We start from the raw sequence: 24,945 nt of genomic DNA, 5'->3' as shown, positions 1-24,945 counted from the left end.
ACGTCCTTGTCACAATTTTCCAACCATAGTCCTCCCAAGTTCCTTGGCCAGCTAGCTAAACCATTGGCCATAGCCCACGAATACATATACAGTCACATCTCTGGCCATTTCTCCTTCCAAGCAAAATGAACAACCAGATTCACTGCTCAAAGTTCTACCCACTGAGATTTCTGTCCTTTGGAAATATTCCAGAAAGGGACTGTAGTGCTGTAACTGTTCATTTTCAAGCGGTGCCTGAATATCATGCAAATTGTCTGTACACCAGGCCTGAGTCTTCTCTTTCTCAGTCGGCTGACTGTAGGGAACTTTGGGAGACCACAGCAAAAGTGGAACCATGAGCATTTGGGTCATTTCCTCATGGAACTTAGCTGTGCCTTCAGACCTGCTGAAGTCCGATCTCATATATCCCACTGCCATTTGGCAACAGAGTGCTAATGTTCACATCCAACTTTATGGCTTGGTGTGTCAAACAGCACTCAGTTCGTGATGGGCAGCTCAGGTCACCTGGTAATTTGATGACCCATAGTTAAGTGTTCGGTCTCTACTAAGGCCCAGTTCAAGCCAAGAGTTGTTTCTCAAAAAGAGAGTAGTTATCGTCAAAGGATGGCAGGGTTTCGCTCCAAAATCCTAACGGTATATACAGTTATTCACCTACAGGGTCCTGTCAAAGACCCCAAACAGCATCTCCATCTGACACTGACACTTCAAGTACCATTGAAATCAACCAGCAGAACAGCTTACACGGCAGCCTCGACCTGGTGCAGTGCCTCTTCTTATTCTAGATCCCACTCAAAACTAGCAGCTTTTCACATCATTCAGTAAATGGGTCAGAGTAGTAAACCCAAATGAGGAATATATTGTGTCTAAAATCCACACAGGTTCCCTAGGTGTTTTGCCTCCTTTTTGGTTGTAGAAAGGGCCAGACATAACAACTTTACCTTAGAAGGGATATCTCAACATGCCCTATACCACTGCCTCCCTAGAAATTTCACTTAGAAAGCCCCTGAATTTTGGACCAGGTTTATTTTCTACCCTCTGACATGCTAATGACCTACTAATACACACACACACTAATAAGTCTAATTTAATCGCTACTTCTAGCTCAAAACAATCAGCGTAACGTCATCAGTGTAATGAACCAATGTAATATCTTGTGAAAGGGAAGGGCAATCGAGTTTTCTGTGAACTAAACCATGATATAAGGCTGACGAGTTGATATACCGCTGAGGTAGGGCAGTGTAGGTGTACTGTCTTGCCAGTTGGAAAAAACAAAAACTGCTTCCAGTGGTGTTTACTAACAGGTATGAAGAAAAAAGTGTTTGCCAGATGAATAGCAGCGACATACCAGGCACCAGGAACGTGTTAATTTGTTCAAGCAATGAAACTCCATCTGGAACAGCAGCTGCAACTGGAGCCACCACGTGGTTAAGTTTATGACACCCACTGTCACTTTCTAAGATCCACCTGTTTTCTGCACAAGCCAAACAGGCAAGTTGAGTGGGGATGTGGTGGGAATCACCACCCCTACATCCTTCAAGTTCTTGATGGTGGCACTAATCTCTGCAATTCCTTCCAGGATGAAGTAATACTTTGGAACTATTTTCCTAGATATAGACAGTTCTGGACGCCTCTACTTAGACTTTCCTACCCTAACAGTCTACACTTCACAGGCCAGGGAACCCATGTGGGATTCTCTCAGTTGCTGAGTATGTCTATTCCAATTATGTATTCCAGAACTGGGAAAACAGCCACAGGTTGGGTTCAGGGAACCACTGGACCTACCATGAGATGAATCTGAGCTAAAATTCATCACCTGACCTGTATAAACCTCTACTCTGACTGGCGAACCACAGTGGCCTTTTGGGTCTCTTGGGATTTTTTTTTTTTTTTTTTTGGGATTAGTGTCAGTTCAGAGCCAATATCCAGTAATCCCCCCAAAGCCTGATTATTTCCTTTTTCCCAGTGCACAGTCACCCTGGTAAAAGGCCATACATCCCTTTAGGGAAGACTAGGAAAAATACCCACAGTATAAATTTCTGGCTGCGTAGCTAGATCCTTCTTCAGGGGAACCTGGCCTCCCCTCCATTCAAGGGGTTCTGGGTCTGTAAACTGGTTCGAGTCTGAGAATTGATTGAACGGCCGTGACTCTCTCTTTTAGTGGTTCAAGTTAAACTTCCAGTCACTTGGCCTAGAACTCTTCCCTTATACAGATCAAGTAAGAATTTAGTAGATTGCCCATCTGTTTCACTTGTACTAATACCATGATCAACTACCCATCACCATAGGTCTCTTTGAGTCACACTATTTTGATTAATGCTTTGACTCCACTGTCCCTTACGGTAACCATACCACCTTGTCTTTGGTGTGCTGCCACTTGGCCCCTGCCACCTCAGGATCCAATCATCTCCAACGCATTAAAAGATCCCAGTTCAGTGACAGCAGTTCCCACCGTAATTACTGACCTACAGAGATCGACCACAAACCTCTTTAAGGGTGCTCAGACTTCCCCAGATGTACGTCTGTAAAATTAGAAAAAGCATGCAGTTCTTTTGGGACCTGCCGCAACTTCCATTTAGTTATAGGTCTAGAAGCAAAGTGGGGCAGTAGGGGTGGTTCTTAAGGAAAAACAGCAGCGTCTTGAAAGTCAACTGTCTCAGCGGAGATCATTCGGGTTCCTCCAGCAAAGCAAAATTAATCTTCTCAGGCAGGGCTGGAAAGGCTGCTTCTGTTGGCAAAAAAGACCCAGTGTCTTCAGGACCTGTGCATATACGCCCATTTCAGTTTCCAGGATGGCATTCCTTCCCAGTCAATGCCCTCACTCTAACAGCAGACACCCTGCAAGATTGGGAATTCAATTTGCATTATATTTCAGCCACTGACAGGATGAGACTCCAGGTTTGGTTTTCAGAAATCTCAGATCTGTGGCTACAGGAGATAAGATTTTCTTTCAGGGCAGACATAGAAATTTTGGGGTCATTTGTATAGCACTTGAGATGAAAACTTGAATCCCTGAGCTCAAATCTTTCTTTCCCAACTTTGTCCAGAGCAATTAGGAGCAACCAGTCAATCTCATTATACCCATCAGTTTGACAAAAATGGTCTAAGGTATCAAATACCTGGTTAGCCAGAACGTTGCCACTTGCAAGTATTTGTTTAGAAGTATTCAATGGCGATATTTTGGGTATCTCTATTGCCACATCATACCATGGACTATCACCGCCCCATTTACTACTGGAAACAGTAGTACAGTGGGCCTCCAAAGCCTTTAAATTTGACCAGATTAGAGAATCCGTTTCAGAAACCCCAGAACCAATGCACAGAACTCATTCCTAACATTTTGTTCCTCTAGAACCACTCCTGGTACTAAAATCTCTATCAGTCAGGGTTCCCAGAGAAACAGAGCCAGCAGGATGTGCGTGTGTGTGTCTGTGTGCGTGTCTCTGTGTATGTGTCTGTGTATGTGCCTGTGTGTCTGTGTGTGTGGTATCTGTGTGGTGTGTGTGTGTGGAGTGTGTGTGTGTATCTGTATCTGTATTATGTGTGTGTGTGCTGTCTGTGTGTGTCTGGTGGTATGTGTGCCTGCGTGTGTGTGTGTGGTGTCTGTGTGTGTCTCTGCGTGTATGTGGTATCTGTATGTCTGTGTGTGTCTGTGTGTGTCTGCGTGCATCTGTGTGTGTGTGTGTGGTATCTGCGTGTGTGGTGTCCGTGTGCATGTGTGTGTGTTTGAGAGAGATCTTCAAGAACTGGCTCATATATTGCGGGGGCTGCCAAGTCAGAAATCTGTAGGGCAGGCTGGAAACGCAGGCAAGAGTTGATGTTGCAGTCTTGAGTCCAGAATCCGTGCAACAGGCCAGTAGGCTGAAAACTCAGGCAACGCCTCTATGTTATAGTCTTCAGGCAGAATTCCTTCTTCTCTGCGAAGCCTCTATTTTTGCTCTTAAGGCCTTCAATTGATTGAATGAGGCCTACTCACATTGTTGAAGGTAATTTCTTTTACTTCAAGTCAACTGATTGTAAACATTAATCACATTAACAAAATACCTTTCCAGGAGGATCTAGACTAGAATCTGACCAAACAATTGGGCATTATAGCCTAGCCAAGGTGACACATAACATCAACCACCACACATCTTAGAAAAGACACACAGTTTTCCTCCTGCCTCAGTTTCCTTGGTAATAAAATATGAGTACTCTCAATGGGTTGCTCAAACGACCCACTGAGGTAAACTGCAAAAACCCACTGCCATTGAGTCAATTCCGACTCATAGCAACCCTACAGGACAGAGCAGAACTGCCCCACAGGGTTTCCAAGGAGTGCCTGGTGGATTCAAACTGCCAACCTTTTGGTTAGCAGCCGTAGACCAGAAGAACTAGAGGGTGCCCAGCTACAACTGATGACTGCCAAGTCAGGGAGCACAACACAGAATCCCTGAAGGAGCAGGAGAGCAGTGGCCTAAATTCTAGTAAAGAGACCAGACTTAATGGTCTGACTAAGACCAGAGGGACCCCAGAGGTTATGGTCCCCAGGCCTTCTGTTAGACCAAGACAGGAACCATTCTCAAAGCCAACTCTTCAGACAGGGATTGGACTGGACTACAAGACCGAAAATGATACTGGTGAGGAATGGGCTTCCTGGATCAAGTAGACACATGAGACTATCTGGGCAGCTCCTGTCTGGAGGGGAGATGCGAAGGCTGAGGGGGACAGAAGCTGGTTGAATGGACATGGAAACACAGGGTGGAGAGAAGGAATGTGCTGTCTCATTAGGGGGAGAGCAACTAGGAGTATATAGCAAGGTGTATATAAGGTTTTGTATGAGAGAAGACTTGATTTGGAAACTTTCACTTAAAGCACAATAAAAATTTAAAACAAAAATAGAGATGACAGATCAGTCATTTCATATCTGAGTTACAGGAAACAAACTTCGCCTAAAAACTATTCATTCATCCTTTCAGCAAATTCTAGCTACTACCCATTGTTGTCACGTTGAGTCTGACTCATAGCGACCGTATAGGACGAAGTAGAACTGCACCATAGTGTTTCCAAGGCTGTAATCTTTCCAGAAGCAGACTGCCACATCTTCCTCCTGCAGAGTGGCGGGTGGGTTCAAATCACTGACCTTTCGATTAGCAGCCAAGCATTTAACCACTGTGCCACCAGGTCTCTCATACTGGCTACTAGGCACCAAGAATAAAATGACAAACAAGACAGATACAGACCCTTTCTTCATGGGGCAGAAAAGTACTAATAAAGTAGCAAAAACCCATGTGTCACTCTTACATAAGGTCACACAGCATGCAGTGTGATTTCATGTATTGTGCACAGTGGGCCTCCAATAATGTTTGCTGTTTCATTTTCAAGTTATATTAGACACAGTAAGAATTTATCCTTCCAAAGCCTGCAAAACCACATGTGGTATTATAAAATATGACATGACCGAACAGTGTGTTGCTAGGTGGTTGCTGTTATTGTTCACATAAACCATTACAAATGTATCTAGTGACTGAGGTGGTGGCCACGACTTGTCCAAATAACAAATGATTTATTGATACCAGAGTTGCTATTATGACATCCAAAGGCGTCCCCTAGGGACAGTTCTGAATGCGTACATGCAAAGGCATGCATTATCTCAAAATGTTTGATGTCTGAACAAACAATTTTCATGCTGTACTTCTCTTATGTATTTTTAGAGCATCTGAGTTCCAGTTTAATAACTTTCTAAAGCTCAGGGATCAGAGAAGCCATAGGAGCCCAAGGTTAGACGAAAGGCAATAGAGGTTATGTAAGACTTATGATTTCTCTGATTTTCAGGGCATCGGAAGCTACAGGAGCTTTCTCACCTTGACCGAGTCAGCATTTCAAGGTGTTCAGGGCTGAGTCTCCGGAACAACCTGAGCCACCTGCAGTGGTACTAGGTTAAGCACATGGCTACAAACCAAAAGATTGGCAGTTCAAGCCCACCCAGCTGGCTCTGCAGGAGAAACACCTGGTGATCTGCTTCCCTAAAGATTACAACCTAGAAACCCCATGGGGCAGGCAGTTCTACTCTATCATACTGGGTCCCTACGAGTCAAAAATCAACTTGATGGTGCCTAACAACAACCGCTTTAGAAAACCCACATGCTCTTACAATCTCCCAGTGTAGGTGTCATGGCACCGTAGCACACGTCTGTGAACACATGAGCTATGTGCATGTTCCCTGCGCACACTCATCTGACCCCTGCTCCAACCTCATACCCCATCCTTCTCCCTTTCCGAGCTCCGGCCATAGTAGTTGTGTTTCATTTCCTCAAATACAAGGAGTTTCCTCCTAGGTCCTTCTGCCTAAGAAAGCTTTCCCCATACTCTTCACATGGGGGCGACTTCTCATCTTCTGAGAGGCCCTCCCTGACCACCTGTCCACACACATTCTTACCTTCTATTTTCACACCCTCTATTTTTCCTTCACGGCCTTTGCCACAATTGGCATGTAGGTGTTCTGTGTTTACTTGTTTAATGGCTGCCTTCTCCACTAGAACCCATGTCCATAAAGGCTGGGGCAAGTGTGTTTCACGTACCATGACATCTTCAGAAATTAGCACAGGGCCTGGAAAATCACTGATGTGCGATAAATAAACTCACATCTCTTCTTTTCTTCAGACAATTTCTTTTCAGTTTGATATCATCCTGTTCTATGGACAAATTTAAGGAAGCTAATTTCTGAGGAGTACTGTCTGAAATTCTTGCATTTAAAATACCCCAACATTTGGCTCTTCTATTTTTAGCTCTCTGGGACTAACCCTTTCACTGTTAGTCCCCTCCCCCAAACTGACTATGCCATCTTTATAAAGCTGAATATATACTTTATGTAGGTGTTCCTTTTATTTTGCAGATGGATAAGTTCCAACTGCTTCTCATTGTTTCTAGAACACCGTATTTCTGAAACAGCTAAGTATCTCTGATACTCCTCTGCCGGCCTTTCGTGGAGCGACAAGTCCAGCTCTCCTCCTGTACCCGTGTATGTGTCAGGAGAGGTGAACAAAACCTCTTTGTGATCTTTGGTTTGTTGTTGTGGAAACAAATGCTCTTCAGGGCCGCCGTTGTCACCACGTTGTCACCACGTTTTATGGAAACGGTTTCCACTGGCCCCTTCACTTTTCCTTCCTTGATTATTATTTGCACCGTTGGAGTTCTAGCCTTTGTTACAACTGCAACGATTGAGTATGTATTAAAGAAAAGTACATGATTTATATGGTATTCAGTTAAGACTCTTGGGCTTCTTCTAAATGGGGGAATCCAAAAAATACAATGTTCCAGTAAAATAACAAAACCTCTAAGTGGAAAAAAATGGTCACAATGGGGCCTCTAAGCTTAGTTGTAACTTCAGTGATTGTTGAAGATTCCATAATCTTGTTTAGGAAACAGCACTTTCCAACCAGGATTACTCTCACTTTACTGTGTTAAATGTGTATTATCTGCAGGCCCTGTGCTTCGTTAGTGCTTTACGGATTATCACACTGAAGCTTCCCCACAATTTTACTCCCCTACCAGCTGCCGTTAAGTCAACTCCTATTCATGACAACCTCATGTGTGTCAGAGCAGAACTGTGTTCTATAGGGTTTTCAACGGCTGATTTTTAGGAAGTAGACTGCCAGGACTGTCTTCCAAGGTGCCTCTGGGTGGACTCAAACTTCCCACCTTTCAGTTAGTGGCCAACAAAGCAACATGAGTAACCTGCCCGAGTCACCATGGCCAACAAACAGCAAGGCTTCGCTTTGGAGCCTGAGCTTTTAACCATTTTTCTAGGAATGGTCACACAATTAAATGTATGCGAAACACAACTCCTCCTAATTAGGCATTTTAAATTAAAACAACCGCCACCTGATGTTGACAAGTGGAAAGGAGGGCTCCTTTGGGATAAAATTTTGTTCTGAAAACAACTTTTCATCATTTTCTGTCATTCATAAAAAGTAAAGAACCATGACCAAGGAACCCCGAGAATGGGGGCCCTGAGCAAATGCCTGCAATGACTTCTCAGAGTCCTGGCCTTTTGTTTGGTTTTGTGATAACTTGTTCTGCTTGGCAATGTGGAAAAACACTGTAGAAAGAACTAAGGCCTAAATAAGGTCTGAAAAGAAACGGCCCTACCCCACTCCAAGCCACACATACTTAAAAAAGAGAAAGAGAGAGAGTGAGCAAGAGACCAGAGAACTGTCTGTGCTGTTTAATTAAGGGTTGTTTTTACTGAAAGGAGGCAATTCAAACTTGTATTACACACTGTTTCCACAGCCAGTTTTATATCATTTATCATATTTTATATCGCATATATCACTAATATGCTATGTATTTCTCTGCTTTTTATTTTTCCAATAGTACAACAAGAAAGATTTAAAATATTCCCTGCTTTACAAGTGAAGCTTACAAACCATCATACAAAGAATGAATCAGAATTTACATGTGGAGGGCCACGGCTTTGCCTTGATTTTTTTTTAAGTTCACTAAATTTGAATTTAAACAATGTATCACTAGAATCCTTAACAGAGTACGAGCTTTTCCATTGGAATTGTGGAGAAGAAATGGCTCCTAAGATCTAATGAATGTATTGTTTATAAAGACATTTTTAATATGGATAAAAGCTGCACCCAACCTGAAAGCTCTCTTTTCAGCCTGGTTCAGGGTCCTACAACAGTGAGGGTCAACACCATGCCCTTTGAGAAGGCAGGCAAGGGGGCAGGGCTCTCCAGGGAGAGATAGAAATGGCCATATTTTATTAATTGTGTCGTTAGAACATTCTTTATTACTGAGGGAACAAATAACCAGATCAATTGTTTACATTAAAAGTTATTCTAAAACAGTTAAGGGATTACTGCTAATTACTGCTATGGTAGGAAAGCTGGAGACTGTTTCCCTTCACAGGTTCCACAGCATTCACTTCCCACGTGTTTCATTCATAAATCTCTACACTCTTACTCCCATATAAGACAGAGACAGATTTATAAGCACCATTGTTCAGGGTACCTTTCTTTTAAATGTTATATTTAGCAGATATATGTAATGGTTAAATACTGTCATAAATCTCAAGACCCTACAGATGGTCAGTAGATATTTACTACACATCTACTCTCTTCACAGCCCTGGGCTTGGTATTCAGTGGGATGGTTCCCAGTCTTTGGTCATGGACAGCACCACAGTCAGGCTGGGACTGTATAAAGCAGCCTTTGATTATCCCCCCAAACAGATTAGTTTATAAAACCCCTATCATGGAGTCTGATAGGCCAAATTTATTTTTTAAAGGAAAAAACAGTGTGCATAGTTGTTTCATTTTTATTTTTTAATTCATTTTCATTTTTAAATTAATAAATCATATGTATTTCATTTAGTAAAGACAATTTTTTTTAACTTTAAATATTATAACTTGACTCTAAGCCTTCCTGAAAGCCATGAAACAGGGTTCTAGATATTTTTACACTGATATAAGTATTTTAACACAAGAATCCATAAACGTACATGGAAAAGTTTTTTGATAAGGTGAATACGCTCATTCCTTATTTCTTAGTAAACAGCACTTAAAACTGTTAGTACATATCCTAAAAGATAAGGACTAGGTCACTCAATTATTTAAATATGTAATAAAACACAAGAAAAACAAAGTCATTAGAGGGATAAAAATACCAAAATGGCTGATGTAATCCCTAAAGTGAATGACAAATACCAAAAGTTTAGTAGATACATTTACCAACAAAGAAATGTGGACGGGGTCCAGGAGGCCAGAGGTGGTGATGCAAGTGAAGCCGCATGGAAATTGATGGGGCTGGGTGGGGGAGCTCCCTACGGTCCTGAGCAGCTTGGCGAGCCTTGACTGTGACCTCAAAAGAAGAGGATTTAACCAGACTAGAAAAGGAAACTCCTGTTCCAAGAATATCTGGTACTCCTAGATCTGGTAAGTAGTACTCCAGTGGCTGATATGAGCCAAGATGGCATACATACCAACCACACTGGACCATTCAGAACCAGGAATTTATCAGTCTTTATGGGTATAGTCCAGCTTGCCTAAATGATACTTTGGAATACTTGAGAACCAAATCCTAGGGAAGTGGTGTTTCATGCCGCACTTCAGTTTATCCCCTTAGGAACGCAGAAGGTGAGTTACTACACCATCAGGGTCTTTCTCTAGACACTGCATACAAATAGTCTCAATCTTCAGAATAAAGATTATATACGCATTTAAAATATCTATCTAGGATATGAAGATATTATCATAGAGATGTCAAATGACTTTCAAAATGGTGTCCAAAAAATCAGAATCCATGTCTTCAGGATAAGGATTTTATTTTAAGGGAGGAAGAAAGGGGGGACGGGGCTCTAAAATTAATAGATTTGGAAACTCTAAGTTAGCCTAAGTCAACACAATTTCCTTCTTGCAAGCCTCCCAAGAGCTACAGTGCTCATGTGCCCAGTGCCGTCCAAGAAGAGGACGTGGTATAGTGTTCCCAAAACGATACTGACCATGGAAACTGCATTTCATAGACCCCTCCGTGGGACTCATGTCTATAGGAAGTATTTTGGCACATTCTCTGGACCACGGAGCCCCATGTATTTGTCCAATGTACATTCATAAACCCAAAAACAGCATAGGCTTTCTAGAGGCCAGAGCTACTACAGAGCATAAACACCGAGTGTGCTGAGGTACTCTCAACTGAGCGGGTCACATTGGTAAGGGTCTCCAGGCTGTTCTCCATAGGATTAAGCTAAGACAGTTTCAGGAATAGTCTAGTCCACCCACTGATTATAAACACAGAGATTTGTTTTTCAAAGCTCAACACTCTGCCTTCTATAAAAATTGTGCAGAAACACAATTCAGTAGAATGAATCTACACCACAGAGAGCCCTGACATAGACCCTCCCTCTGTAGAAGGACTACAGGTCTCCAGACCTGACGCCGTGAAGACTGGCCTGGCAGTGCCCTCCCTCCTCCCCAGGTCAATTCAGTAGAATGAATCTACACCACAGAGAGCCCTGACATAGACCCTCCCTCTGTAGAAGGTCTACAGGTCTCCAGACCTGACGCCGTGAAGACTGGCCTGGCAGTGCCCTCCCTCCTCCCCAGGTCAATTCAGTAGAATGAATCTACACCACAGAGAGCCCTGACATAGACCCTCCCTCTGTAGAAGGGCTACAGGTCTCTAGACCTGACGCCGTGAAGACTGGCCTGGCAGTGCCCTCCCTCCTCCCCAGGTCAATTCAGTAGAATGAATCTACACCACAGAGAGCCCTGACATAGACCCTCCCTCTGTAGAAGGTCTACAGGTCTCCAGACCTGACGCCGTGAAGACTGGCCTGGCAGTGCCCTCCCTCCTCCCCAGGTCAATTCAGTAGAACGAGTCTACACCACAGAGAGCCCTGACATAGACCCTCCCTCTGTAGAAGGGCTACAGGTCTCTAGACCTGATGCCGTGAAGACTGGCCTGGCAGTGCCCTCCCTTCTCCCCAGGTCAATTCCAGCCTCTGCATCTGTGTGTTCTCTCTTTTCATGACCTATCATGCTTGCCTTCATCTTCTCTGCCTAGCTCAACCTTGCCCTGCGTGGCTATTTAACTATTCCATATACGCGTTTCTGTCTTTCAAAAAAATTATTTTAAGGCCCTGATGACCATATACTTCTTTCTGATTCTCTCACAGTGCCTAGCTCAGCACTGAGCTTTTATGAAATATATGTATATTTAACCAACATAACTGCAAGAGAACTCCACTATAGATAGAGATCTTGAGAAATTTTACTCCGTGATCTGGTTCTATTTTTTTAATTGGTTTATTTTTCAAAGATGAGCGCAACCTTTCTTTGACTCTCTTTCTAAGATGCTTCTTCTTTACAGTTGGAGAAAAAGCAGGAGGAGAAGAAGGAAAAATTACAGCTCTAACGGAGACTTGACTTGAAGTAATGTGCACCACTAAAGCAAGGCTTTCGAGCTAACTGTGCGATATAGCAGCCACATGTGGGTGTTGGCTGCACCAGCAGAGAAAGGCTGGGTATGGAGAAATGAATGCAAAATATCTTCTTAATAATTTTTAATATTGTTACCTAGTGAAATAAAATTTTTTGATATATTGGTTAAACAAAATATATTGTTAATATATTATTAATATATAAATGTATTATTAACATTAATTTCACCTGTTTCTTTTTACTTTTTAGCATTGCTACTAGAAATTTTTTAATTATACCTGTGGCTCATATATTTCTTTTGGTCTGTACTGCTGAAGTGTTTTGAACGCTCAAGACTAAAAAGTGGTCCAGGCATTAAATGTGGTTACCAACTTAAAAAAAACTAGTTTTATCTTTTTTTAAGTTCATAAGAGCTTAAAAAGAAAGAAAGAGAGAAAGAGAGAGAGAGGGAGGGAGAGAGAGAGAAGAAAGAGAGGAAGGAAGGAAGGAAGGAAGGAAGGAAGGAAGGAAGGAAGGAAGGAAGGAAGGAAGGAAGGAAGGAAGGAAGGAAGGAAGGAAGGAAGGAAGGAAGGAAGGAAGGAAGGAAGGAAGGAAGGAAGGAAGGAAGGAAGGAAGGGAAAAGAAAGAGAAATACAGTTGAAAACAAATTATCTTTGAAGTTGAAACTGTGAGACCAAATTTTACATCAAATTTGACAGCTGCATTAAATGATTAGCTTTGGTTAAGATAAGAGCATGACAGTACGGAAGCTTCAGTTGAAGTACCAAGACAACAGATTCCAAGTCAAGTGTGACACCATGATACGCAGTATGTAAAGGAGGTGATTCTGATCTGGTCACTGGGCTCTTAAACCCTCACACATATCAAGAGTTATCTAAGTGTCCGAGGTAGTAAGGGGTGGGGAGGGGATTACCTGGGAGAGAGCAGGCTGGTGGTAGCCTTTCTGGGAAATGAGTGGAGGACCACTTTACGATACCAACTCCTGAGAGGGACTTCAAGGAAATTGCTCAGAAAGCATGATACGTCTGGAGAACACTGTAGACAAGGGACTGGCTAATGCCCAGAAATGGCTGGCCAGATGCTCAGACATGGTAAAAGGGAGAGGATGCCACTGTGTAGAAACGATTTGCACTCCACGAATTTATTGAGGAAAAAAAAATGCATGAGTGTTTTCTACCAACTCGTTGTGGGCCACTGCAAGAAAATGCAGATGTGGGACTTACTGGGCCGGTTGAGGCTACAGAACTCCCTTAGACTATCACCCCAAGATACTCCTTAAACTCTGAACCAAGACTATTCCCTGAGGTCACCTGTTAGCTAAATGACAGACTGGCTCATAAAATAAAGAATATCACCCATGAGTACTGTGCTCCTTTAAAACCATCTATATGAGACCAAATGGTCAACATTTAATCTAAAACAAAGATGAGAAGGCAGGGGAGCAGGGAGACGAGATTATTGGATGTGGAACAAGCAGAACGGAAAGAATGAGAATGCTGACAGACTGTGTAAAATGTAGCCCATCTCTCTGAACAATATGTGTAGACAATTGTTAAATGGGAACGTAATTTGCTGTGTAAACTTTCACCAAAAACACAAGGCTTCGATCCTTTCCCAGAGGGCTGCCCAGAGCAGCAAAGACAGCTCCAAAAGGCAGACGCTGGAGATACCACCGGATGCACCAGGGTTGAGGAGGGGTATGTAAGCAACCAGTAAGAGGCCTTTGCCCATTTAGGGAGCCACAAAGGAGAAATTCTGCAAGTGACCAGAAAATTTCATCCACCAGCAGGAAAGCAGTAGCCCACAGCACAGGCCGGGAGAGGCAGGGGGAGAGGAAAGCAAAGCTGCTCCGGACTGCACCCCGCCAGCCCTCCTGGCTCTGCCAGGATGTATGAGAGACATGGCAGCATGTGTTCCCTGCCTGCATGCAGCTACTCAACCACAAAACTGAACATCGATATCAACAGATGGATTTCCTGGAACGGTTCTAGGAAAATCAAGTTTACTCAATGGTCTACTAGCTGCCAAATGCTGCAATACCACTTCAGATGCCTAGTGACATGAGGGCACACCAGCTCTGCTACACGTTGTTATTCACTTTCCGTTTGGACCAAACCCCAAAAATGAGGCTCACAGAGGGCTTCGACATATTTTAATAGCAACAGTTTACCTTTTGGAAAGAAGGAAATAGGCCTACTTCACTGGGCTCTGCCTTCCAAAGGCACTTTGAGAATGGGCGTTGGCCTGTGGCATTTACTCCGCGAACTTGAATAACAGCCACCTACATTTTAAAATTATGTGAAATTATTGTCAGAAATGCAGCACTGTAAAACTGACTCCAAACAAAGAAGAAATGAATCTACATTTCATCAATGCCTTCCAAAAAAACTCCGGAACTAAAATGCACAAGAAAATCAGCTCCGGATCCCACACAGCTCTCTAGGCAGGCCTCTGAGACGAGGTCACTTCTGCTTTCTTCTTATGAGCTGAACTCATCCAAAATACACCATCTGATTATTACATATTTTTTCATTGTATGTTGGTCCTTTCCATTCGTTCCATACACCGCAGACACTGCTTTTCTGGATTTGCAAAACAAATGCTTATCAATAGCTTTCTCTGATAGTTTTTTGAAAACTGTTAATGAAATCATTTAAAAAAAAAATCTTGCAAAATATGAGCGGGCAGAGCTTCTCAAATGCCAACTGCCCATGTGAGAACGAAGTGGAATTGCAACCAACTTAGTTGTCCTCTGTTCAATTCTACTTCATTATTGTGCAACAACCAATTAACATTTAAAACTGGAATTTCCTACAGGAGACAAGCATGATTCACAAAGAGCTGGTTCATCCCCCACTGTTCCACTTCTCTGCCCAGCTATGCATTGTTTCCACACTTTCGTATTTGCTCCACGTTTGTCCCATTGTTCCTTTTTCTTACAGCTATCAATTCAACATTGCTTTCCTCTATATTTTGTACTTTACCTACTGATAGCTGGCTGAATAGTCAACAGACTTTTCTGATATGGCAAAAATCCAAGTATTGTCTTCATAGTTTAGACTTGGGTAGGAATTTAACACAATTAAATCCTGAACAAATGATTTAAAAGAAGCCACATGCAGGCTTACATTCTGACCACACGTGATGAAGACACCCAGATGGAATAATGATGGACAACTTCTTGTTATTTTATACTTTCAAAAGGTTTGAGCTGGTTTACATAGAGTCTGACATGAAGACATTAATCCAATTCCATGTACTTTATAAGCCCAGCAAGAAAATTATTTTCACTGTTTTTTTAATCTAAGTCAATTTTGACCCCAAACAGCTAAATGTTTGATTATCCACTGTTGTAACTAGTATTTTTAAGTAATTTATTTTTGTTGTTGTTGTTGTTGCTGAAAATACACGTAGCAAAATATACACCAATTCAACAATTTTGACATGTGCAATTCAGTGACATTGATTGCATTCTTCAAGTTGTGCAACCATTCTCATCCTCCTTTCCCAAATACTCCTCCACCGTTAGCAAACTCACTGCCCCGTACGCTTCCCATCTAAACTTTCAAGTTGCTATTTTCAATCCGATCCCACATAGATGGTTCTTTAAAAGAGTACAATGCTCGAGACACTCATTCTTTACTAAGCTAAACTACTGTTTGGTTAAAAGAAGTGTAGTCGCTAGTACTGATGACATATCATTTTAGGCTCTTTCCTAAAACTCAAATGCCTCCTTGAATGGGAATAAGTAACAACATATTCATTTGAATGTACCGCTAACTCTGTAGAGGCAATGTCACAAAAAAGGTTGCAAATGTTTTGAATAGTGACAATATTGTAGCCTTCCATGGTAACTACATTAAATGATTGCACAAATCTATGTTTAGACATGTTGGCTCAGTCCTTTGCAGCCCATTTACATGTACTGCAAACACACAGAAAATCAGTCTCTGTCCAAATAGTGGATTGGTATCTTAACAACATCTAAATCAATCAAGCAGAAGAATGTTCCAAAACCCTGCACGAGATACACCCAAGCACTACTCAACACTTCTTTCTCTGGGTTTTTCAAATGATTTAAAAGCAACTTAGCGCAACTCTACCAGGGAGGAAAATTACCTACCTAGCCAAATTTCTTGAAATTGTTTTTTAATCTGTTACTTTCACTCTAAAACTCATAGATCCTAGTTTTCTTCTCCTTGTCACTCATCAGAACCTTCTGTACAGTGACCGATAGCCCCTTCCTGGTGAAACGCAAGGACAGCACAGTGGTTACACGCACAGGCTTGCGAGCCACATGGCTAGGTTCAGATCTTGACTTGACCACTCACAAGCAGCTTGACCTTAGGCAAGCTATGTAACCTCCCTCCTTCTGCCTCTGTTTCCTCCTCTATAAAACGGGCTTTCCTCGTGAGGTGGTTGCAAAGATTAAGTGAATCATCGAACAAAGTGCTAAGCACAGTCTAGAGCACTCTAAGTACTAAGTAACCATGAGCTCTTATTAAGTCTAATGGACTCTTTATGGTTCTTATTCTCTCTTGTCTCTGATGAATCTAACAATTGCCACGCCATTTCTTAAATTCCTCGCCTTTAGCTTCTTTGACTCGGTATTCCCCTGATTCTCTTGCTTCTCTCCCACTTCCTCAGTCTCCTTCCTTTGTTTCTCTCCTTCCCCAAGTCAACCCATCTCTACCTCATCATTCTTTTCTCTTCTTCCATTACCTTGAGAAATCTCATCCACTCTTGTGATTCACTGCGCTTAATACAACAGCATTTATCAAGATTTTAAATGGTCTGCATTCTGAAGCAAGACGGAAAGAGAAAGTGTGACTCCCCATGCGGATAGTCCATGGAATTCTTTTGTTGGCAGTAACTGTGGTAATGCACAGCTAGGTTGTGTTGTCATTGCCAAAACAGGCGCTGACCTCATTTCAATATTCTGATAACAAACACTGACATACTGTACCACTGAGCTAACGAAATGATAAGTTCTACTGGTTGCTCAGGGCTCAAGGAAAGAAAGGCAAAAAAAAAAAAGGAAAGGGGAGTGGATAAAGAGAATCAGGAAAAGCATAAATGTGAATTTACAGAAACAGACTATATAAGAGGAAGAGTAGGGAAAGAAAAAAAAACTTGTGATTTAGAAGAAAATACAAATAAATACAGTCTCTGATAGAGAACACAACAGAGGTGGCAAACACAAGTGCCCACGAGGGCCCAGAAGCCAGCTAAACAAACAAATGCAGCATACAAGATGTGTGACAACAGAGAGCAGTGGGGACTGTGGCAAGCTAGAGAATGTACCTAAAGGTATTCAGATGTAATTTTTAAAAAGCAAACGCTGCAGATCAAACAAGCCGCAAGCCTTCCCTTTTCTTCCTCTGTGTGTAGAGACGGGCCATAGCAGAATATATCATTGCTACCCGTCCAATGAGGTTGACTAGCCAAGAATTTTTTTTAAAAAACCTATTTATTTTACGGAAACCCTGGTGGCATAGTGGTTAAGTGCTACGGCTGCTAAGCTAAGGGTCGGCAGTTCGAATCCACCAGGCTCTCCTTGGAAACTCTACGGGAGAGTTCTACTCTGTCCTATAGGGTTGCTATGAGTCGGAATCGACTCGACGGCACTGGGTTGGGTATTTTTTTTACTGGGTAAAAGCTATAACTGAGACAAACTTGCCTCATAATCTGATTGCATTTGTTGAATGAATGTTATGATTCATAATTCAAGCATTGATTTCCTGCTTCTCTCCATCACAAACCAAAATACCATGTTTATGGATTATTAAGACTCACTTGTGGCCTCAAGTGATCCACATCCTGTCAGCTTTGCCCCTTGAACGGGTATTCCACACTTCCACTGGGTCTCTGAGGGAGTCAGAGACACAGAAAAGTTCCCAGATGTCTCCCAGGGACAAAGCCACTTATCCTGAGAGGTAAGTGTAACTGGCACTCTCAAAGTTTCCTCCCATCTGCATTACAGCACGATACGAAGTTAGTTTTTATTGTCACCTCATTTGGGTCAAAATGCATCTCCTTTTCTGCATCCTTACCAACTAGAAAACGATAGTTTTGTGACCCTGAAAGATCATACTTCTGAACGATGGGGTGAAGGTTAATTCAATCAGGCATCAACATTGTGATTAGCTCTGCTTAGCACGACACCAATAAAAAATATCCAGTATTGTCCACAAATAGGGCAACACCAATGACTACCAAGAGATACTTATTCATATGCAATCATCATATCTCTCGATTTTCTGATGCTTTAAAAAATAAGTCCAGTTCAACACGTACTGGACCTACTATGCATCAGGCATTGAACTTGGTGTGGGAATTACAAAGACCATTAAACTATAGTTGCTACTGAAGAGCTTACACTCCAGTTGGAGAGGTGGATGTGGCAACTTGCGGCTTCAATGCAATGTATTATTGTTGTGTTGTCAGGTGCCAGCAAGTGGATGCCAACTCAGAGAGCCATCACGTGATGGATTAGAACTGTTCTATACGGTTTTCTAGGCTGTCATCTTATGGAAGCAGATCGCCAGGTCTTTCTCCCATGGAGCTGCTGGGTGGGTTTGAACTGCCAACCTTTCAGTTAGTAGCCCAGTGTATAACCATTGTGCCACAGGGCTCCTTACTACAATGTACAACCCACCCTTTGCCATCAAGTTGATTCCAACCCATAGCAATCCTACAGTACAGAGCAGAACTGCCCCATAGGGTTTCCAAGACTGTAATCTTTATGGAAGCAGACTGCCACATCTTACTCCTGTTCAGCAGCTGGTGGGTTCGAACCACTGACCTTTCAGTTGGCAGCTGAGCGTTTTAGCCACTGCACCACGAGGGCTCCTTACAATGTACTGTTGTTAGGTGCAGACGAGTCACTTCCAACTCATAGTGACCCTATGTATAACAGAATAAAACACTGCCCAGTTCTGCACCATCCTCACAATTGTTGCTATGTTTGAGCCCATTTTTGAAGCCACTGTGTCAATCCATCTCCTCAAAGGTCTTCCTCTTTTTCACTGACCCTCCACTTTACAGAGCATGATGCCCTTCTCTAGGGATTGATCCCTCCTGATAACATGTCCGAGGCATGTGAGACGAAGTCTGGTCATCCTCGCTTCTAATGAGCTTTCTGGCTGTACTTCTTTCAAGACAGACTTGTTCATTCTTCTGGCAGTCCACGGTATATTCGTTATTCTTTGCCAACACCATAATTCAAAGGCAGCAATTCTTCTTTGGTTTTCCATATTCATCATCCAGCTTTCTCATGCATAGGAGGCGACAGAATGTACTAAGTGCTATAAAGACAGCATGCAGAGAGTGCTACAGGAGAACACATGAGGAGCACTGAGCTCAGCCTCTCAGAAAGGAGAGAAGGAATGAGCAAAGGCAATTTGGAAGTTCGTTTTTAAAAACAGAAAACCACATTCCAATAAAAACATAAAGCAACTAGCCTAAGTACTTAATCCATAAGAAACAACATGATAACTAGGTATACTGACCCAATATCATTAGAAGTCACACTAAATACTCACCTGCGCTTCAGAATGGATTTGTTGTGATCCAGTCCTACAACTTTATTAATCACTCTTGAAATTAAAAATACACGTTTGAGTAAGAGGATATATTCCCTTTAATTCCTTAAAGAAGTAAGTAGATTTCTCTCACAGAGCAGAAAACATTGAAGACTCTATAAACGGAAATACAATTCTTGAATCAAAAAGATTCTCTTCTTCCGTCTAATGGGGAAATTACATTCACATTTCCCTTCACCCATCAAAGGCTTGGGACTGTGCCCACGGGTAGAACGGGCTGAGGGTAATGATTAAAAAGAACCGGCTTCCTGCCCCCCAAGTTCTACTACCGGAAGTGCTAGAAGAGCTGCCATGTGGGGATGATTTTGATTTAGATAATCTTCACTGTGAAGATTCTATGGGATGCAGGTATACACACCTTTGTCCAGATGTCATGAAAGCCTTATCACTGAAGGGAGCAGTTAACCCGTAGCCATTGTACTTGCTGCCCTCGAGTCACTTCTGACTCATAGCGACCCTACAGGACAGAGTAGAACTTCCCCATAGGGTTTCTAAGGAGCAGCTGGTGGATTGGAACTGCTGACCTTTTGGTTAGCAGCCGTAGCATTTAACCACCGTGCCACCAGGGCTCCAGAGCAGTTAAAGACATCCCAAAATTTGGAGTAACCCCTAAATAATATACCAATTTTGATTAATAGTTACAAGATTAACCCATTCATGCCATTTTTCAATCTTTGGCACAAGTCAGATCTTTGAAGAAAGAACTATGAAATGGTTCCATATCATGCCCACTTTATCAATTATCATCATCAATACCTGGAACTATGGGTAACAATATTCTTTGGAACAAATTATTAATGACTTTGTGAGTGGTAAAAATGTCCTACAACTTCATCTTATTCGTAATTCTTCTTCTAAGACAAACTGAACCTATCATTTCTGTCTGAGAAATCACATTTCGCACGATCATTTTCTCAAGTTACACATCAACAATTTTAATCTACAACATCTTCATTGTATAGATGCTAATAGAAACAGCTGTCTTTGTTACTCTGGCGATACATATATTTGTGCAAGTTGTACAGAAACAGTTTGAAGGAAAGGCCCCCAAAGTTGCCATAATGCAATGTAAAGGCAGAGTCTGATCCATCCACAGGGACACCACGCAGGGGTTTTATTAACAGAGATACAACACCATTTATCTGGTAGTAACAGTCACTCATCTACAGCTACTTGCTAAAACATGTTATTGCTTTATCAACGAATAACTGAATTTAGATGAACTTACAAAAATAGAAGCAGAAAATAAACAATTCCTCACAAGCCACACTCTGCTGTTAGCTTTTAAATAATGTATGTCCAACATCCGCTACTTCCGCTTTACTTTTCACCTTAGAAGAAAGGTAGGTGGGTAAGGCAATGACTGGACATAAACGCATGAGTATGCCTCCAGTCAAAGGACACCAACCCTCATCAAATGACACCAACCCTCAAAACCTTCACTGTAAAACCAGGAACGGTGAGAAAATGGTGATGAATGTACAGACAAGATGATTAATAAGGCTAAAGTTCTGAGAAAAAAAAATATTAAGAATATTACTCATCCATGTAAATCTAAGGCAAATTAGGTAGAACATTTCTTTTAATTAGAAGCAGCAGTAAGCACTGAGCTAGAAAACTGAAAATTGCATTCAAATGAAAGCTTGTTATCTGTGCAACCTTTAGCAGATTCCTAGACCTCTCTGAGCCTTAGGCCTCTCATAGGAAAGCGGGGACGACAACTCATGCTTCAGTGGGCTACAGCGAGCACTGAATAAAGCACACATGTGAACGCAGAGTTTCTCATCAGATGCCGGTATTTCTCAGGAGAATTGGGAATGCTGAGCCAGTAGCGTACCGCAGGTATGTTTTTAGGTACGTTGATTCTCAACTTTTCCTTTCTTTACAGATGTTTTATTTGTTTGTAACCGTTTTCTCCAATCTACTAGGGTAACAACAACCTCAATTCTGAATCTTGTGGAAAATTCTCCTTTCTATCTTGAGGCCAACCAGTACTTATGTTTATGCTCACTATTCAACCCAACAATCCCCTGACAAAGGTTGCTGACTAACACACGTGGATGCGAGGCCACTGTCTTATCCTAGGAGCCTGCCCAGCGGCTTTTCTGAAAATTATTCTGAAAAGCTCAACAAACTTCATGAAGCAGCCACACAACCCCAATGCCCGTCCAAATCAATACTAGCTTTGGGCAGCAGCCCACCTTTACACAAATGATAAGAAGCCATTACCTCTTTCACACTGGGGTCCAGTGAAGCCGTAAGTGCAAGCACATCGATTTGGGGCCACACACCTCCCGCCGTTGAGACAGCCACTTTCACAGACAGCTGTAAACAAGAACAGAGAAGCTAAGAAGCTTTACTTAAAAGCTGAGGCTAATGAAGCAGCACTTACCAGCCCCTAAAAGGACAACAGATAAACGATCTACATAATCACCTCGGTATTTGTTTTAGGTAGTCACTCTACAGGTCTAGCTCCTCACAGGTTCCTCAGTCAACGCTCAGGTACTGCTGCCTCGTGGAGGGTGCATTCGTACCTGCGTTAACACTGACAGTTTTGTTCCGTGAAGCACCTGAGCAACGCTTTCCCTTCTGCATCTAACATGGTGGCTTATTAGACCCTTTGCTACATGGGAATTGCATTTTAGCCAGAGGACTCTTTGCTTTTGGTTTATGGCATAACTTGGAGAGGGCTCCCATGGGGGGAAACCTTGACCCCTCTGATGTCACCCTTACAGAAATGCAGCATGTTAACCACACAATTAACTGCAAACAAAATAGTAACACTGGCCCTCGGTGAGTAAAGCACCATGATAAAGACCCAACTGAGTATTATAACAGAATCTGTGGAAACTATTGGTGAAATAAGTTGAGAGGTGCTTGAGAGGGAGATATTTTACTTATTTTAAAAGGCCCATAAAATAAGAATTGAAAGATCATGCTTTGAACAACTCTTTTCTGTAGTTTCCGGCAACTCTCTCACGCACAGCATTTCCAGGTATCTTCATCACAAGTGCTCTGCCGGCTCCACCCACTCTTCAAAGCCCAGCTCAAACCTCACTCCTCCATGAGGTTTCCCTAATACTTCTGGCTACAATTATTCCCCCTTCATATATTTTACTTCTGTGACAGCCACAGAGTTGAGCCAGTCCCTTGGCTAAGCAAGGATCTCGGCTGGCAGAGAGCGTCCACTTGTCAGCCTTCAGGTGCTCCCAGCCAATCACTGAGCACAGTGGAGGTACTAGCCTGGCCATTTCTGCCCACCATGGAACTCTCCTGATGGGCAGTCTGCTCTTGGCTCCCCATCGGCCTGGCCACAGCCTTCCTGGAGCTCTGCTCCTCCTATACAAGCCTCCCTCCTTTCCTCTCTCCTTTTACAAGGATCCGGCCTGCTTCGAGGTCCTAAGGTCTTCCCGTCCTACTCTTGCTTCCTCTCCCCTTATTCTGCATCTCCTATATGTTCAATCTGTCTTAGCATCTGCTTATCAGAGAACCTGAACTGACACAACCCCTTATAGCCAGAAGTTATGGCAGGAGTATGTTTCTCATCACAGAATTAGAGAGCTTTTTGTCTATTAAGTGTTCTGACTTGCCTCTTAGTTTGTAGTCATAGAATGACAGAAGAAAATAAAGAGATTTTACATAGGAAAGGGATTTTGAGATTGCCTGAGCCAACCCTCCCATTTTACAGATGAGAAAATGGAAATCTAGGAAAGGTTTCCTAATTCTGCGGACATTAGTTGAGTACCTGCCATGTGCTGGGCTTTGGGATAACTCCCTCAGCGAGCACAAAAGGAAGCAGGAAAGAAGCTGGGTGGCTCCTCCTGAATTCACTTCCAAAAACACCATCCCGCCATGTCTGAAGCCACAGTGTTCGTTAGGGCTGGTCTTCCTGTTTCCGGCTTTCCCCTCCAGTTCATCCTCCACACTGTAGTCTCATTGTAAATCTTTGTAAATGCAGTATATAAAGCCAGTATTTCACAGCAGTATTTCATAGTTAGACTGCTTGGCTTCTTCAGCTCTGCCACTTACTACCTGTTCTGCCTACAAGGTATTATGACCTGTAAACCAGAGACAACTTACTTAAGGTCTCTGGGACCCAGTTTCCTCAGCTGTTATAAGGTAATAATAACAGTCTCTAACTCAAAGCATTGTTGTTATATTGAAATGAATTCATATGTGTAAAAATACACCAAGCACATAGTAAGGAAGAGTAAGTAACTCAATAGTTATAAGTTGTTGTCATTCTCTCACTTCACTGTACTGGCTCTTCTTTGAAATAAACCATAAAATACACAAAGATGGAAACCCTGGCAGGGTAGTGGGTAAGAGCTACAGCTGCTAACCAAAATGTCAGCAGTTCAAATCCACCAGGCACTCCTTGGAAACTCTCGGGGCAGTTCTACTCTGTCCTGTAGGGTTGCTATGAGTCGGAATCGACTTGATGGCTACTAGTTTGGTTTTTTTAAAAAAAAAAACAGAAAGGCATTTAAAACCTGGCACGTGTCTTCCTATCCCAGCTCTTCTCCCTCCCCACCCCTTCCCTCAGTACCTAAGCTCGAGCCACATCAGAGCACCTGCTACCTCGGACATTCATTCTACACTATATTCCAGTGCTTTGGCCCATGTGTTGCCATCTGCTAGAAGGCTCATCCTCCGTCATCTGACAAGTGAACTCCTACTCACCCCTCAAGAAGGAGCTTGGGGCAACATTTGCCCCAGAGCAAAGATGAGAAGGCAGGAAGGGGTAGAAAACCAGGACAAAAGGAAACGAGAAACCTAGGACAGAAATGGGGATAGTGCTGACACATGTGGGGAACGAAACCAATGTCATGGGACACTTGTGTACAAACTATCCAACGGGAAACTAATCTGCTCTGTAAAGTTTCAGCTAATGCACGATAAAAAATTAAAAAATAAAAGAATGAGCTCAGTGGCCGCCCAGGCTGGGAAGCTGGTAGCTGCTGTGAAGTGATAAAACACAGTCACTGCTCTTATCACACTGCAGCATGAATGGTCACCAGGCACTACACAAATACATCTACAACAGCAAAAGCTGCAAACAGCCTGAATAAGTGCCCACCATTAAGGGATTCATTAAATAAACAGTAAAAAGTCCATGTAATGGAGTATTGCGCGATCTTTAAAATGTACATGAAAAATGTTAAGTGTTTACTGACATGGAAAATACTTTCGGTAAAATATTAAAGTGAAAAAGTAACATGAAAAAATATATATACACGATAAAATCTCATGTACCAAATACTCATTAAAAGAGTAGAAGGTTAATATCTGAGAAGATGGGATTATGAGCAATTTTGATTTTATTTTTTATATTTTGGGGATTTTCCAAATTCTTTGCAGATTGCATATAGTCAGAAAAAAATAAGTTTTTTTTAAAGGAATTTTCATCTTGTGCAC

General features: G+C 42.4%; 1 protein-coding gene across 1 annotated transcript in view; it reads right to left on the bottom strand.

The window, feature by feature from the left end:
- The window catches only part of FBN1 (fibrillin 1), a 299,714-nt gene that overhangs the window by 223,345 nt on the left and 51,424 nt on the right, over positions 1-24,945 (bottom strand). Inside the window, exon 6 of the mRNA XM_010599670.2 lies at positions 21,757-21,852. Coding sequence (XP_010597972.2) covers positions 21,757-21,852 — 96 coding nt within the window. The remainder of the gene's footprint in view (positions 1-21,756; positions 21,853-24,945) is intronic.

This window comes from Loxodonta africana, chromosome 10 (genome assembly GCF_030014295.1).
Source record: "Loxodonta africana isolate mLoxAfr1 chromosome 10, mLoxAfr1.hap2, whole genome shotgun sequence".
Taxonomy (NCBI): Eukaryota; Metazoa; Chordata; class Mammalia; order Proboscidea; family Elephantidae; genus Loxodonta; species Loxodonta africana.
Note: the sequence above shows the minus strand (reverse complement) of the source record. Positions and strands in the feature narration are given on the sequence as shown.